This window comes from Bombus bifarius, unplaced genomic scaffold (assembly GCF_011952205.1).
Source record: "Bombus bifarius isolate JDL3187 unplaced genomic scaffold, Bbif_JDL3187 scf7180000008047, whole genome shotgun sequence".
NCBI lineage: Eukaryota > Metazoa > Arthropoda > Insecta > Hymenoptera > Apidae > Bombus > Bombus bifarius.
In genome coordinates this window covers 275,866-293,817 of record NW_022884413.1, presented here as the reverse complement: position 1 = coordinate 293,817, position 17,952 = coordinate 275,866, and the positions used below count along the sequence as shown (strand labels likewise).

Sequence of the window (17,952 nt, the reverse complement as noted above, 5' to 3'; positions counted from 1 at the left end):
TTAGCTAAGTTGTAAAAAGAAACAAATCTTTTTTTTGTTAAATGCTTGACCAGTTAATAATGTTCTATTTTAAACTGATTTTCTAAGAAATAGTTCTTAGTTGTATCTTTTTTTTAACAAACTAATGATATTTATGTTTTAGCATTTATTTCCAAATAAATGTGAGGATTTACATCGAAAAGTACATGCACGTGGCAAGTTTGAAAGCGTGCGTAAAAGTAATTATAAAAAGTGTAGCATAATTAGCGTAATATAATACGATAATATGTTTTTAAGAACTAAAAAGTAAAGTTCGCGGTGTCATTCTAGAACTAATCATGTTTTGTGACAACGAAATGGTAGGGATTCATTCAACCAATCAGCCACGAAGTGATAACGACCGATTCCGAATAGAATAGAGCAGGCCGAGTGTTTACCGTCCTTAGTCCTTATTTACTATTATCTATTATGCACTACTCATGCTGTAACGTGAATTAGTAAGTTTAAGTTTTATACGAGTCAGGAAGTCAGTATTCCAGCGTACGCATTACGATACGATATCTGTTTGAGTCTCCATGTCACGTACATCGCGAGTGTTGATCCACGGCTAACCTCTAACACAGTGTATAATATCCCGTAAAAATGGATAAAAGGTAAGACGCGATGTTTCTCGTGGTTCATAAGATACATGGTTGTCAATTTGTATAATTTTGATGAATCTTCAGCAGGTTAGACGCTTCGAGGTTAGAGAATCGCGAGGATGTTATTAGTCATTCCAAGAAGAACAAAAAACGACCCAGTAAGAAAAGCAGTATGCTTAGCTCGTGGACGAACAACTTTCAAAACGATCAAAATAACGATATAGTACCTGGAATGGAGTATCCACAGTTATTGTGGCAGTCTAACATGCCGCAAAACTTTCAGAACAATGGACAACGTCTCTTTACTACAACATCTGACCCTAGCATGTGTGGTTATACGCAGATGCCTATGACATATACCATGGAGCCTGTTTCACTACCAACCATGTATAGACTGTATCAGCCGGTGCCAGTCTCTGGTATAAGAGCCGTTCACAGTAGACCCCGACGACATTGTAATCAAAATCAACCATTGAACTTGAATATGAATTCTATGGCAAATGGTTACACGAGTTTACAAGAAAATGGGGGAGGATCTCCTGTCCCTGCTAACTATCAGAACGGAGATTACGCGAGTTTGCCATCTACTGCTAATAAGAACAATGGAATAAATGGAGATGAGATAAATTCAGAGCATCGGAGGTATTCAGACCCTGGTCTTGGGTCTGCGGAAGCACCGGTACAGAGTCAGAGCGAAGACTCTGATAGCGCCGACAGTGGTAGCTCCATTACTACAGTTGGACGTAGCAATAAGTTAGTTCTATCTCTTATCGAACAGGTGAGTAGTTTTTCTTAATAAATAAACATAGATTATAGCCACATAAACACAGGTATATATTTAAGGCATTACAGAGATGTAATCAATAATCGCGTAATTTTGCTTCCAGATGACAGAACTGAAAAAGAGCAATAATCAACTGTTTAAAGAGTTAAACGAAACAAAGTCTGAAATAGGTAGTATGAAGACAAAGTTAGCAGTGTGTAGTTCTTCGGATTATCAACCAGGAATGTTATCAGGTAAATGTTAACGGAAATCGTTATAGTATCTTATTATTAGTACCTCTATTTTACGATACATTTTTGTTACTCTACTTCTATGTTTTTACATTAAATCCGTATAATTAAAAAGAATTTAATTCCATAAATATTTTGATTGTTTCAGATTTTATTCGCGAAATCAGGCAAGCCAACAAAACATACGAGGAGGTACTAGTTTCAAAAGTAAAATTCATGATCGAGGAAAAGCTGAACCAAAGGTCGTTGGAAGTGGCAAATTTAAACGTACGTATTAAACTAACTTATACAAAATTAATTTCTATTAGTTACTAATTAGTTTCTAAATCAAATTCCCTATGTACTAATTCGCTTCACCCCATACGCTTACTCGTATCACAGTTATTTAAAGTCGGTGACTCACAATCGTGATTCGGTAACGTAAAAGTTTTCCATAAACAAACACAATGTATTATCGTTATACTAGTCCTCTCGATCGTAGACTCAAGCGTCGATAGGTTTGTGAAAAAGTTCGTTCGGTGTAGAGAAGGCAGGAAACTTCGAAACAGGATAAAAATTCGGCGGATAGAAAACGTGGGAAGTGAAAACAAAGCGGATAAAGAGAAAGGAAGAGAAAGAATCTGCTTTGCAGTTAGGCTACGGTAATGTGCCGCTCCGACCGACGCTTTCGGCATTTCCATGACATGGTCATGGACGTATTGTTTGCGTAGCATTCGTACGTTTTGTTTGATTAGGACGGCCAGGTGATCTTCGCTTCTCCCCTCTCTCACCTTTCCCCCTTTTTTCCTTTCTTACAATTTTCCTTCCTCGATTATCATCTGCGCGCGAATTTTCATCGATCAAGTTCGTCCGTACGCGTTTCCTGAGACCCCATCTGTTTTTGTTTGATTATTTATGTACGTTTGCGTTGGAATTTTTATATACCGTTCTTCAAATAAAGACTCCCCTGTTTTTCGTAATATTTATATCGACTGCGCAGCTTCATATTAACAGTAAGAAGTATCTAGAGCGTATTCATATTCATGTCTAGCAGAGAGTTAGCGATTGAAAAGAATAAGCCGCCTTTAAATATATACATACATAGTTTGTTGTTCTCGAGTCATTTTTCACAGCGATCTGTTTAATATGAAGCGTTTCACCGAACTTAGTCAACGTATCGTTTATTATTTATGGAAGAGAACATAATTTTTTCCGTATTTCAATCAAGATTGGTATTCTCGTTCGATTAATTTCTTATTATCTAAGAAAAGGATCTGCATACCAAAGTAATCCTCAAATATATCCGTATTTATTCTGTTCATGAGAGATAACGTTCAATTTGAATCTTTGCCTCTTCGTTATTTTATCAATAAAAAATATCTGCTGCTGTTCTATCTTTCATACTTTCACATTAGAGGTATACGAGACAAAAAATCGGTATCCTATTGTATCAGGTCATCCACTGATTAATGCAATATTTTTCACCGCGTATATTAATCGAGAATGAACAATTATTCAGTGATATATAATCGATCAGTATTTTGCATCATTTTTTAAAATTACTTTCCTCTATCGAGTCCATTCAGTTATCGAGTTTTCTTTCGTGAGTTTTATTCTTTCCAATTCAACTCTCAGCAAAGTCACATTAATTACATAAATCTACCTGACGTAACGTGTGAATCATACTTTACGTAAATGATATATTTCTTGATACGATCTATCTGAGAAATCTGATGCTTTCAAACGAGGACATCTCGTACAAAGAGCCTAGGTATTTCATACTTAGACGATACTTAGTATCGTGACTAAAATTAATTCTAAAATTATTAGAAGGATGAAATAATATCTATATCTTCAGCTCCAAGGTCAAATGAAAAAATACAATATTAGTTGACACAAAAAAACAACCTTCTTCTTCTTCTTCTTGTAGTCTCACAAAAAAAAAAAAAAAAAAAAAAAACGAATCTCCATATTATAGCAACCGCTTCAATTTAAAGACTCGAAACGTACTCTTACTCCAATTGCATTCTCCTGCTGCCATCGCAGTAAAAATCGTCTTCATCCCCTAATTGGTCTCACCGAGGAAACGAAAGGCAGCTTCGTGTTCTCGATAAAAACCCAGCCTGATACCGGAGAACCTAATGTAGACGTAATACGAAATATCCGTGACGTTTGGTAAAAATGATTAGGTTTCACATGAGGGTGTCAGCTACGGGGGTAGAAAGGAAGACAGAGGAAGAGAGAACGCTTCGCCCCGTGTGTTACGGTGCGTCGAGGGACGAGGAAGGGTGAAGGATGAGGCACTTAGCGGCTGTCACGGCCTCTCCCTTGGCCTCCTTCCTCTCCCTCTTTTCCTCTTCTGTCTTCTCGGGTTTCAACCATCCATTAGCCTCATCAGCCGAAGCGATGGCCGTCCGCGCCATGCTAGCCTCTCTTCGTCTCGTTGCCAATCTCCGTAATTGAACCTCCGGGACCTTCCACTTTCGACCATGTAAATTTCTGCCATGTTCGCTTTCTGGCATTTCCACGCGTTTTCACGCGGTCCAAGTGGCCGTCGCGACGATTCACGGAATCCTGTTCTTCGCACCGTCTCGCTATTTTGATTTTCCGCTCTTCACAAAAGGATTTTCCTTTACGTCGGCGACGAATTTCTATCGCTATCGAACAGACCGTTTACGATTGCGAATATTTTATGATCTTAGAATCTGATGTCTTGAAACGAACGTTTCACACGAAGAACACTCAATTGGTATTTTCGTTACATCTTGGAAAATTACGATCGAAGGACGTTCCCAGTGTTGTTTAATTCTTTGACTATCGTCGCAACTGGCGTTAGATGAAGAAATTTAAGCGGATTTTAAGGAATATCGTATAACGTACAATATGTACGAACGTACGTACTTGAAAATCAATTATCGTACCACGTGCAAACGAATATCATAAATGCTTCCTCTCAAAAATATTATTTCTCTTCCACGGCACTTGGTAATTGTGAGCACGTTCTAGAGAATCGTACGAGCAAAGAGATCCAAGCCAGTAAAACGTTATCTGGCGAAAAATTGCAGGTTGCTATGTAAATTGTTTGATTTCTTTCGAAACGTGCCGAGCCATCTTATCTGTGCCGAGTATTATTGCCCCCCCCCCTTATCTTTTATCTTTATCCTCGTTTTCTTCCGACGGGAAGAAACTCCGGGAAAGATTTCTTCCGACCGACCGTCTTAAAATTCATTAAACCTGTGCACATCTTTATTTTTATGTCTCTGTATTTCTAATAAATTCACGCTTCGCCAATAATTTTCAAATTGTTTCTAAATAGAATAGAAACCTTTTACGTTAACGAAAGAACATTTATGAACGCACGAGTTTCTCGTCGGATCGTTTCAGAATCAAATAATGAAACTGACGGAGGAGAAAGAAGAAAGCGACAGGCGAATAGCAAAACTGGAGGAGGAAGTTGCCATGTTGAAGCTGAACGTAAAGTGAGTACCCAGTTATAGTTTGGCATGATTATTGCAAATTCCTGTAATAAACTTTGCTACTTCTTCATCGTTTCTTCTTTTATCAAATACAGGTTTTGTGGATTGTTTTACACGTGGTTTTTCATCTAGTATGCGTTTCGCACTGAATTTAAATCTTGTAAAATATCATTGATATCGATAGACCACGTGGAATTTCTATCGATCCAACGTTTTCTCCAATTGCGATCACGAGCGATAAGCGTGGAATTTCACGGAAAAGTAGCTTTGTCGAAATAATTTATTTCTACGATTTGATCGGTGGAAGCAAATTTGAAATTTGATTTGCCGTCGCATATTTCGATATACTTTCCTTTTCTTTATTACATACTTTTATTGGATCTTTTTCCGAACCAGCGGAAAGATCGTATAAGACCGTAGTCTTTTCTTTTTTATTTTTTTCCAATTTTTTCCATTCTCGCCCTCTGTTTCTTTCACGTCGTTTCCCCCGTTTTCCTGCATTCGAGCAGGCCGAACAAAATTACGATATTTCTATTATTTATATCGTTTTATCTATCGTTAGATTTCTCTGTCACCTAAAAGGAGTGTTTCGTTAATTAAAAATGTACTTTGCAATTTTACACGTGTTTTTATTTACGACTTCATTGTCTTTTATGGTAGTAGCAAGAATTTATTTCTAATTTGAGCAAAACGTTTCGTTGCAATTTTTGTTGATTTAACGCAGAAGATCGGTCACCAACCGTGTTGCTAGAACTTTATTTCTTCCTTTGTCGTCTATAACATATTATAGAAGATATATATACAATATTTTCAATTTTCTTATAGGAAATCTCTGATCACCGAATTAATTACTTTGGTCTATTACTAACAACCAGCATGCAACAACTTGCCTTTGTAGCTCTAGAAGTATTCATTTCTCTAAATAAAATATTACACGAACATTTAACAACCGAAACCATTCGAACTACAAAATTATTAAGCGCACTAACTAACACCTTAGCTAGAACTTCTCAAATAATCACTCGAGCTTCTACCACATATTTTCCTCTTTTCAGCCTATTCGTTTTTACATTTAGACACTTTTCTTTAAGATCTTTTAACAAACTAACCGCTAATTTCTGATCTCACAGAATGCTTGCGAGTTGCAATTTATCTCTTATTTTTCAAAACCACTAAATTAATTACCTAGCTGAAATTGCTTTAACTTTTTTCTCTTAGATTTAAGTTTCAACTCGTTCCCTTTGCAAACTGGTATTCGTCCCTCTTCTCGAAAATCATTAAAAAAAAACCAGTCTTGAAACGTTCATCGCTAAATAGCTATGTATCCAGCGTATTATCATACAGCCATACTCTTCTTTCCTTTCTAAATTTCAGAAAATCTAATATACACGTCGGTATAGAATTTCTCTTTACGGACGTTAGTTACCAAATATAATTACTTAATTTTATCGCAGTAACGTTCTTTCGATTTAAATCATCGAGTAAACGCTTAAACGAATCGCCACTCGTTGCTTAAAAGCTATTTCAAAATCCTCTTAAAGATTTTTCTCGCTAAATGATTACCACAAACTAAATAGCATCTTGCGACACTATTCTCTAACGCTAAAACCATCCAGCGAACGCTTACGAATCGTCATTTTAACAGAAAGCTTCTGCGAAAACACTCGCTGTTTGTAAGTGAATTAGTCGAAATTATTGCGGATCACTTGGATATTTAGTAACTCGCCTGTCGCAAACCTTCATCCACTGAACCTGAATTTGAGAAACGCTGCAACTCAGTCTCGAGATTCGAGAGAAACTTCACCCACTTTTAAAAACGAAAAAGAAAAACAATGCACGAGACCATCTCCCAGCTTTCTTATCCTTCCATCTTCTCTTTGCACCCGCACTTTCTCAATTATTTACACCCCGCACGTGAAAATGGGACCGCATGCACCAAACACCCACCCACAAAACGCAGAACCAACAAAACACATACGCCGTCTAATGGATAATACGCGCGCGCGATCTCCGCGTGCTGAACACATATGTATATATAAACATGGTGGAAATTGTGTGTTGATTGGCACGTAGCAACGAAGGCCGCGAGATCGCCGCGTTCGAGGAAGAGACTCTGGCGCTGAGACGGGAGCTGCAGGAGGCCCGGGCGTCCAAGTGCCTGGCCGAGAATCACGCGGCAAAGTGCGTAAACGCAAGATCAGTCACGCCTGTCGCTACTTTCGATACTACGCAATCCTACGTAACCAGCACCCCCGTGCGTACCGCTCTATCCGACACCTGTAGCCTGATCCCCGCACCACCGTCATCGACACCGTCGTTGTCCTCGATAGTCCCACAACACATCACCTCGTTACTACGTTCCCGAACCGCGGACCTGGCTCACCATTTCGTCGCGGACAAGACGAACGTTTATCCAACCGTTGATTGTAGCAGTCCGACAACGTCCATCAATGTTTCGTGGTCGTTGGATGATCAGTGTCAGGTGTCTAGCAGTGGTAACCAGTCGCCGCTGATAGTTACCGCTAGCAACAGTTTCGAGCAACATCGCACGGACGTCAGTTTGGACGAGAGCTCCGCTTTCTCTGCTTCCGAGCTCGCGTTAGAGACCAAGAGTTGCGATCAACGCGAGGACCACGACCTTGTCCTCGCGGAACATCGTTTGGAAGAGAACTCGAGCTCGAAGAAGACGAAAGACGAGGATACGGCGCGAGACGACGAGCCTAAAACGGATTCGACTACGACCAAGAGCCTTGGCGCGATATCCTCGAACGTGCAAGAGAAAAGGACAAGAGAGTCGAAGAAGGAAGCGGAATTGTCGCGCGTTCATCATCAGAGAGTAGGATCGAAGAAGTCGAGGAAGAAGAAGGCTAGTTCGGTGTCGAAGAGATCGTTCGTCGAAACGGAGAAGGGTGGAACGGTCGCAGAGAGGAACGACAGTGGGACGAAAGACGCGCGGAGAACGGTGAGCGAGGACGAAGATCGGAGTCGTCTGAACGGCGGCGACGACGACGTCGACGGCGGCGACGAAACGAGCCGAGCCATCACCGAGATCCCGGAAGTGACCGTAGTCGGTGGTGGCTCCTTCGTGCCGAAAGATCTCTGCTCGACGGGAATCCTGACCTCCAGAGTCCTGACAGCACCTTCACGCGCTACCTACACCACCGCCTACATTTAGGCTACGTACGCGCGGGGCCCCTGCGAACCAAACGCGAACCAACGGTCGCCGTTGAGCGAGGGGGGCTTCAAGGGCTTGCTAGAGGCTACTACTATGTACATGTCGAATAGCACGTAGGTCTATCGTTGTACCACTCCTTTTTCTCTCTGTCTGTCTGTTTTCGTATAGAGACCTTTTCTGTCTTTCTTCCTTTTTCTTCGTGGACACGCTTCGCGCTATTCCTTCGGGCTCGACGAACGACCTTTCGCTTGGTTCGCTGTGTTTACGGAATATTTAAACAGAGGTACCTTCGAGTCAATATTTTAGGTATTTTGAGCGTATGCTCTAGTTTACGAACAAGTGTCGATTAAGAAGAAAGATTAAGAAGAAAAATATCGATTTTAAAGAAGTATTTTATCAAGATATGTATCGTAGGTTTTTATCGTGGTATTTCGGTGATTTCGTCAATTGTTTATTTAGTTACTTGGACCTTTTAAGGGTTCTTGTTTTAGCTTTTAAGAATATATCTGTTATGATGTTTACGGACCAATTGTATAAAATGATTGTTTTATAGTTCGACGAAACATTCTACACCATTATTTCTAGTACTTTGTTGCCTTCTCTTGTATTGTTATCGTGTCTTTCTAGTTGTATAAGAGACGCTCCTAAAGTATGTAGTGTCATTTCTAATATAAACGAAGCGATATACCAGGACCTGAAACCTGCAACCAAGCTTAAGATCGTTCGAAAATGTTAATAATCGTGTGTTTTCCTCGATGGCTTTCGTTCGAAGTACGAGAAGAGTTCGATCGTTTTGTATTTTCAAAGAAATCTGTCTCTGTTCGATGATTCGCGTAAAGTTATTTATCCATTTTTGTATCTTCGCGATCTGTCGATCTTCGCTTTTCTGTACTCTTCTTCTACTTACGTATTTGTACAGTTTCGATGTGTTCCAAGTGAAAATGAAAGAAACGAATATATTTCCAATATTACATCGACGTTAAAATCTACGGTTGAGAAATTCGCGAAAAAGAGATGTTGGGAAAATGGTTTTAGAGTTTGCTGATTCTTTCACTTTCGCTTTGTAGCTGTAATTAATTATACGATAAGCGTGTGTACATTTAAATAGCGTAAATTACCACGTTGGCATGGCTTGTTTTGCAGCTTGTCTAGCATGCGTTTTATCACTTTGTTTATCATTTTCAATACCGAGTGTACATTGTTTTCCAAGCCTGTATCATATTTTTAGTTTAATTCCCCTAGAACTTTTCAACTGGTTCGATTTTTCTCAATTTGGATCGATCATTTTTAAATCAACTTAAACATCGTCGGCATTAGGTATACAGGGAAGGTTTGATATTCTTATAGAATTTTTGTAAAAGTGATTTTAAGAATCTCTTACGTTTTTATATCGATATCATAAATATTATCTTAAGTAATATCCTCAACTAAATACGCTTTTTTTTAGGCGTAAGTTCGAGACGATTGACCCTGCTACGTAATAATTTTAATATCTTTACATGTTACGGAAATAATTATATAATTATGTTATATATTTCATTTTGAATCTAATAAGTTTCTAATGATTGTCGCGCAATGTAATTAGTATTTTATTAAAAAAAAAAAAATTGGAATGCATCGGACAGATATTAAAGATGGTAAAATATTCTCCTAGAGAGGAGAGAGACGAACATGAAATAGGCATATCGGTATCGTTCGCGATTCCTTCAATAATTTTCAATCTGCGAAAAATATCAGAAAATGTTTGTCGAGACGTGCGATTTTTCGTTTCGATTCTACGCTGAAATTTGTTCTTGAACTACGGCAAGCTTTTCTGCTTGCCAAAACGAGAGTGAGACTGGAACATAAATATACATAAAAATTGAAGGATCGTAACAGGGTTAAGACTGACTAAATAGCAAGAGTATAATACGCATTTCGACCTATTGAACAGTGCCAGTTAAAAAGTTCCGACGATATCCCCAAACATGTTAACCACGTTTTCGAGCGTCGATATTTTCGACGTTACGCAACTTCCCTTCCAGGAACGAAAATAGAAAAATAAAATAAAAAAAAAAAAAGGAAAAAAAAGGGAGGAAAAATAATGGTTTTCATCGATGGTCGAGGACGAGATCGAAAGAATCAACGTATCATTATCGATTATACTCGTTGCATCCCCGTCGTTTCGCTCAAACATCATAAAAGTCCCGGTGTGTACAGTTTAAACAAGCAAAGTCAATTTTTATCTTTCGATCTGTTCGTTCGGTGGAAATAACGACCGCCACCGATACACGTTTCTCCATTTTTCTCTTCCTCTTACCCATTCTTTCTCTTTTTTCTTCCCCTCTCTCGATATTCCTCTGCAATTCTCTGTTTCGTTGCATCGAGTTTGTACGCGGCAATTTAATAAATGATCAAATATTATATTAATTTAATGTTTTCAAGCCGGCGCTCGCGTTGCGTGTACGTGTGTGTGTGTGTGTGTTTGCGCGAACGCGCACAAAATTGATATTTTCTTTCTTCTACAATTTCCACGGCAAACAGCCGCCGTAGAATCCCCGTCAACAACGGCAAACAACAAATTAATTCGTTGTTTAAACAGTTCCAGAGGCCGGCTGTTTGTCGCTGGCAAACGCGTTTAACGCCACCGACAAGGAACGATCCTGCTAAATTCCAAAGGAACTTCTTAATACATATATTCCGAATTTCCCTTATTATTTTTATGTATAATGTAGTGTCTATTTACCATGCGAGAAGTATCTTTTGCGAAAAGTCATTCAGGACTTGTAGGCTGGATGGCACTCTGTTCGCTGTTGAGACTGTTTGGCGAACAGAAGATTGAAAAATCAACTGTTCGTTCGATGTTGGTGATACGAGTGATTTGCTTTGGCTCATATTTATCTTATAGGGAGAGAAGATAATCTTGTCTTTTCATTGTCGATTCAGTTTTTGTCACGAGAGGAATGGCGGAAAATTCGTCAACAATTTTTAGATCTTAACGTTTGACGGATTTCGAGATCTCAGGATTTAAACGTTTTACAAATATTTTACGTTCGCCAATTTATAATTCCTCTACGGTGCTATAAAATAATTGTTTTTCCTATTATATCTCGCAAAAGTCGATAGATAGAAATTCCGACGTCGAACGCTGTTTTTAATTGCAACAGAGTTGATTTTTCCAACCACGTTCGTCAAACGATCCAGTGGAAATTATCTGACGAACACAATGCGAAGCGGAATTTTCTAAATTAGGAAATTTGAACGTTCGAAACGAGCAAAAACGAATTAACAAACGAACGTCTTTGATCGATTGTATCAACGAGCGCCATCCAGCTCAAAAATCCTGATAGAAAGTAATTTCACGTTGCAAACACCTTGTGTATATATTCCTTGCATATCAAGCGTATTCCACACTTTATACAATCCTCCATACCTCAAAGACAACCCCGCAAGACGCCAATGGACGAGGGTAAACCGCGAGTGACCGGTTTTGGTCGTGTGTATTCTTTTTCTGTTCTTCTAGCTGGTAGCATGGCTTTCAGCTGACCTCACTGTTGCTTTTGCCGCTTCTAAAGAGAGCATTACAGAGATTTCTTTGGGCCGAGTAGTGGATGATAGGCGAACGAACGCATGTAACGTTCATTGACTCGTGATTTGTCAGACGGGAGAAGCTGCTGGACATTCTGCGTAATAAGATGATCGATCCCGCCGACCAAGGGGGAACCATCCCGAGCTTGGTGAACGTGAAACGCTCGAGGAACGCTTCGTCCTCGTCCGAGGATGAAGAGGAAGACGAAGAGGAAGGAGACGAGAAGAATAATCAGGAGGGAAGGCAGCGAAAGGACGAAGAGGACGATGGTAAAGTGGACGAGCAGGGAGGAACAGCGTACAGAGAGAAGGTTCCTGAATGGTTGTCGATGATCGAGAATGGTATTAAGCTGTCCGGACCTGTTACCGATCTTTAGATCGCAATTTTACGGAATATTCGAAATTTTCGATTAGAGTTTAAGCGAAGAAACAGGGTGATTTGATGTGTTTGCAGGGTGTCAGATAATCTGAAGTGGTTTGAAAAGGTTTGCGATGAGTGGAGATTGGAAGCAAGTGTGTCAGAGTATTTCGTATATGAACTGGTTGATGATGATCTTGGATGGAGTATCGGAAATTCTAGACGAAACTCCGAAGAGTTAAAAAGATTTGGCGCGTCAGAGTGGAAATGTTTGTAAAAGTTTATGATAATTAGTAGTAGCGTGTTTGAAATCTCGATAATCTTCGAAGCACTGGAAATTTAAAATTAAAATTTGAGAAACAGGAGGATGCCAGGGGAAACGATAGTTTTGCAAGATTCTGGAAAGGTTTGTAGAAATTTGAGATTTAAAAAAGTAGCATTAGACTATTTGGACTTTTCGATGATCCATTTTCGAGTACTGGAGATTTTACGTTAAGGTGTAGAAAACGAGGATATTCGAAGCGTTAGAATGGTTTGGAAGAGTTTGCGAACGTATATAGCGATCGGAGATTGAAGAAATTGGCAACAGAGTATTTAGATTCCTTGATAATCTCTGGAATCGAATTTTTTGAGTATTGCAGATGCAATTGAACGATTGTGCGAAAGTGTTCACGAATTTGACGAATGTGAACGCCTTCGATTGGAGCATAATGAATGACAGAATTGAAATTGTTAAGTCCACGACATTAGATTAACTCTTCCAAAAATTGTGAAAACTTTGCGTGAAAACGAAGAAGAGCCAAAAATCATGAACGATGATCGAGAAGAGTATCAAGCTCTCTATCTGTGTCGCCTTAGGCCATAGTTTTTAAAAAAAGATTTTGAAACAAGTAACAAATATTTTGGAATAAGTTTGAAGTTGTTTGATGAGCGAAAACAAGTGCTTGTTAATTCTTTTAAATCAATTTATTTGCTCTATTAAAATTACTCGAGTTTGAAAGATCTCGACGAAATTTTGTTTCAATAATAAGAAACATAATGTGTGACGAGCGATTTCTACGATCGTCGTTTGTTTGAACGTCGTCAAATGACTAACTTTTGTGTTGGTTACTGCGAAGAACGTGGATTGCAATGAAACGGAGAAGACGAAAATTTCTGCAATTCTACAAAGCTTAATAACTTTTTTTTTATGGATTAAGTAATATTGTACATACAGTTAGCGTTGGGAAAAGAAATCTCGATTTATTTATAATCTTAAACTCTTTTTCTACTTTTTTCGTGTCATAAATTTCATCGGACATTAACGCTTTAAGGTTACGCGAGGATAATCTGTCGATTATTCGAGAGTTAGTAACGAGGTTTGATAAAACTGATTCGCAACCTTACCTGTGATCGTTCATTCGTCCCAATTTTTTTAGAAGACGGTTCCTCGAGATTTTTATTATACCGTCGAACGTGCCTGAAACTTTGCTAGATTCGTTAAACGATTTAAATGAGTTTTCGCTGAAAAAGCGCGTACTCTTATCTCTCGCGATTTATTCCCAGATCAGGAACTAAAAATAAGATAAAATCGAATCAAAATCACATTGTTAAAATAATAAATTCTAATTGAGAGTAGAATTCTGTTTTAATTAAAATCGATAAAAGTGATATCACGTAATGTCAAAGTATCGGATGCCTTAACGAATGTCCGTTTTGCACGCAAATATTCCAATTTACAAATTTCCAAGTGTTCCATAGCTTGTTAAGTGTTCAGCCACTTAAAGAAAAATTCTCAATTTCTTTCTCAAATCATCGATTGCATCGAAACGCATCGATTTTAGAATCGCGAGGGATGAAACTATCGCGCGATCGTTCGCCGAGTTATATTTTTCGCTGATTAGCCTTCGCAATGGAGGATGCTGGTCGATAAGCTTGCGTGTTCTGTTCATGGATCGAAGATCAGCGACGCTGGTGTTTGTCCTAAGAGCAAAGTTGACGTAATCGTGTTAATACGTTGATTTCTTTCCCGTTTCCAATCGAATCAACGGTGCATCGAGTATTTTTTGGAATTTTCCCTCCTAAAGGTTTCTCGATGATCCAGAATGGTAGCTGGAACTAGAACGATCGGTCGTTCTGCGAGAAACGTAGGTTTGAAAATGAATCTTTGTTATATTCTTCGAACATCGATCCCTCCATTTGACGAAGTTTTATCAATTTTCCGGGAAAGTTGAACGTCTAGTATTATTGTGTTAATTATTCTTCGCTCGTTGTTATTTGTCGAAGCTGGTCTTTTTCTCGCTTTTGTCGATGTTTCGCCAAAATTATCTCGATTGCAGAAACCCAAGAGGGAGAGCGCAATGTTCTCTCGTTGAATTTCCACATCGTGTATGGACGTTATTAAAGATCGTGTTACCAATTTTTGTACAGGTATTCTGCAATTTTCGGGAAAGCCTCGTTCGAGAATTGGTAGTTTGTAATAGCGGAAATATATATTTTTTTATGAACAATGTAGATACAGCATTGTACATAGTAACGCGTAACGATTAATCTCTTTGCTGTGATTTTAATTGTCGTCTATACTTTTTTCAATGTCGTAGTACATATAAATTGATGCTAATGGGCAAAACAAAATTTCTACTTTTCCCGTTTAATTTCTCTCACCTGATTTCGTATTGTCTCGGCAAAGGGATTAAGCGAACGATTTCTGCGATTGAATCTCTGTCTACTTAGAAATTAGCGTTCTTCTAGTAAACGGCAGTTAATAGCTACAAATTAATCAATTAACGACTTATATTACGATCTACGGAGATTCTGTCTCTCGTGTTATCCATTTCTCATTAAACAAATATATTACGACACACATATATATACACATATTATGCACGTAAAGTAGTTTAAGGGCCGAAGCTCGTCGTAAAAGCAGTATTTTCATAAACGAAGTGATATTACTTTCATCATCGATATTTCATGAAACTTACTTTCTATTTTTCGATATCGTATATATATATAAAAATGGAAGAATCTGTTGTTTGCGATGAGCCAACCGTGACAATTGAACGATTTCAGTGCTCAAAATAATTAGAAAATTAGTCCATATTTTAATCATTTTCACGGTCAATTTATTTTTGATAGAAAAAGGAACAATCGAAGTGTCCTTTACCATTTTTCAGTTTGAATTTTCGTTTTCGAGGCAACTGTGATCGAAGTTGAACGAGAGAACGTACATATTCTCGCGCTACGCTTCGAAATTTTGATCGTTCGTATCAGAGAAACGAAGGCTCGGATTAAAATGCGACATAGAATTATTCGATTTGCTTTTTTTTTTATCGAGAATGTACCTATCGCAATTTGTTTCGTAATTTCGCATAACAAATTAGGAATTCGACGAGAAATATCTAATTTTTTCATATCAGCTATCTGCTTCTTTCTGTTAGATTACAAGGATAAGCGATTTTCTAATTGTTTTAAGCATTTTAATTCACATTTTTGCAACACGATATTGTAAATAAATTGTATCATCGATCGTTGCTCTTTTCGAGTGGACAGCGTATGGTCCTCCGTGTTTAAAGCATCGAACTCGGATCACTCGAACTTGCAATAGCGTGTTCTATTTTCGTAAATAGATTTACCAATTCGATCGGAACATGTAAAGACTATAGTTCTTGCAATTAGATTCGTAAGACAGAAATCCGTGCGATTTGACGAATCGTAGAACAATTTGCAATGTCGCAAACCGATTCGTATTTAACGATAGCGTGTGATGTTTGAATGGGAAACAATTGATCATTATGAATGTATCTAGCATTAACCAATAGCAACACGAGTGATCAATATCTTTTATTTTCTTTCTCTGCGTGTGTGTATTGCATGAATTGTTACCGATTTAGTTTGCGCAAACTTATCGATACGCGAAATTTAATCAGATTAAAATGGCGGGAATTCACAGTCGATCTTTTATTCAAATTCGCACGAATTCGATTCACGGTAATCGATGGCTGTTTTTCCCGACGAATTTCCCATTTCAATTGCACCTTCTCGATGAACAATTTTTCTTTTAGCAAACGCTGTTTTACTCTCTTTTATAGTATTCGCTCGGTAATTTCAGAGTATCGTTTGTTATTATTTTCTTTTCTGTTATATCCTTTTATGCAGTAATTTTCATTCCATTTTTAGGAATTTCTTTGCCGAGCATTGCGTCTATTGTCGCGCTCGTTTCCAGGATATTTTAAACGTATATGTATTTATAGAAAAATATGTTCCACGATTCGACACAATTGAGGCTCTCTGTAATTCAAAATATCGTTAAAATAATACAAATATTTCTCATACAAAATATATACAGGGTGGTGCACGAAATTTCCACCATTTTCGGTAAAAATGACGCGAAAATGTTTCGAACGAAGGTCGATCGGTTTTCGATCGGCTACAAACCGCGATATAAGAAACTTCGAAGCCGATTTAAAGCTGATTAACTTTCTTGTCAGCTAATCGGTAGTGTTTGAAAAATCGTGGCGACCAATTCGTGGGTCAGCCTGTATATTTATGTATAGGTATATAGAAAATATCTAAAAGTTTTGTTATTTAATTTTTAAGAAACTTTCATTTGGAATTTACGTAGCACAATACTTGTCCCGTTGTTAATGAGTACACAAAAAATTCCAATGAACGAATCGACAAAAAGAAGGGAAGAGATAGATTACAGAGGGTGGTAGGGTAATTCGAGTAGAGATAGACCTGGTAAATGTCTGTGAAATTGTAATAAATCTGTAAATTTTATATTATACTTTTATCAAATTTTCACGAAATTTGGCATTTTCATTGAGAAATCATTTTTTTCCTGTGATAGCAGCAATTACATAGATACAAGTAATTTTATTCAAGATGTTTCAACCATACTACTATTATATCAGTATTTTACTATTATTACCGTTCTATGTTTAGATGTTCATTCCCATGGAATAAGTTTCAGTGACACGCGGCTATGATTCTAACTTATAACGATAATTTCGAATCTAATTTATATAATGGACAAGTTTCTAAAAACGAGGTCTATCTCATTTGCTAATTACTTTATACATAGTAAGAAGAAAAATAAAAAAATATATATACAGGGTGGTTGGTAACTGGTGATATAAGCGAAAAGGGGGTGATTCTACGCGAAAAAAGAAGTCGAAAATATAGAATAAAAATTTAAAAAATTAAAAAAATAACGTCAATCGAGACAACGATCTACAGTGAGATCCGTTATAACGAGACGCGATAAAGTGCACGCGTACCGAGCCAAAATTCAAAGTCGATTTTCTCGAAAACAAAGCCTCGAACGAAAAATTTGTATTCTATATTTTCGACTTCTTTTTTTGCGTGGAATCACCCGCTGTCCGCTTGTACCACCGGTTACCAACCACCCTGTATATATATAGTAACCGTAATTCACGTATATCTAAATAGAGTACTTAACGATCGCACGAATCAACGTAATCACGATGTTTACATCAAATGTATAATCAGATAGTACGAGCCATGATATAGCAAAGTTATAATGATCGCGTTTCGAGTGTCAGGACGGTGAAGTTGACAGAAAAATACAACTATGCGTATAAGAATCTAAAAGCTCGGTTAAGCGTGTACAAGAACATTTTTAACATCGTCATCCTTCATGTAACGCATCAAAATACAAATTTATATTTATATTACGATCTGTCTTTTATTTTTCAATTTGCTTTAACATTGATCGCTATATATTTGTAGCTCGTCGATCTGTAAATGAAATAACATCGATCA

General features: G+C 37.9%; 1 protein-coding gene across 4 annotated transcripts; it reads left to right on the top strand.

Moving 5' to 3' along the window:
• Positions 1-223: 223 nt before the first annotated feature.
• Positions 224-12,042, top strand: LOC117207941. Of its 4 annotated transcripts, none has more exons than XM_033448676.1 (7): positions 224-632; positions 708-1,398; positions 1,508-1,637; positions 1,783-1,901; positions 4,998-5,092; positions 7,163-8,377; positions 11,767-11,904. In XM_033448676.1, the coding sequence occupies exons 1-6, from the start codon at positions 622-624 to the stop codon at positions 8,262-8,264; spliced, it is 2,148 nt and encodes a 715-aa protein (XP_033304567.1). In that variant the 5' UTR covers positions 224-621; the 3' UTR covers positions 8,265-8,377; positions 11,767-11,904. The 4 variants fall into 4 exon arrangements, with proteins under 4 accessions (XP_033304567.1, XP_033304565.1, XP_033304564.1 ...); XM_033448674.1 differs by lacking the exon at positions 11,767-11,904 and adding an exon at positions 11,905-12,042 and having other exon boundaries at positions 329-632; positions 705-1,398; XM_033448673.1 differs by having other exon boundaries at positions 329-632; positions 705-1,398.
• Positions 12,043-17,952: the final 5,910 nt, after the last annotated feature.

Coding starts and splice junctions, on each gene's coding strand:
- LOC117207941 (XM_033448674.1), top strand. Junction 1,399..1,507: donor TTCTATCTCTTATCGAACAG/GTGAGTAGTTTT, acceptor TTTTGCTTCCAG/ATGACAGAACTGAAAAAGAG. Junction 1,638..1,782: donor TCAACCAGGAATGTTATCAG/GTAAATGTTAAC, acceptor TGATTGTTTCAG/ATTTTATTCGCGAAATCAGG.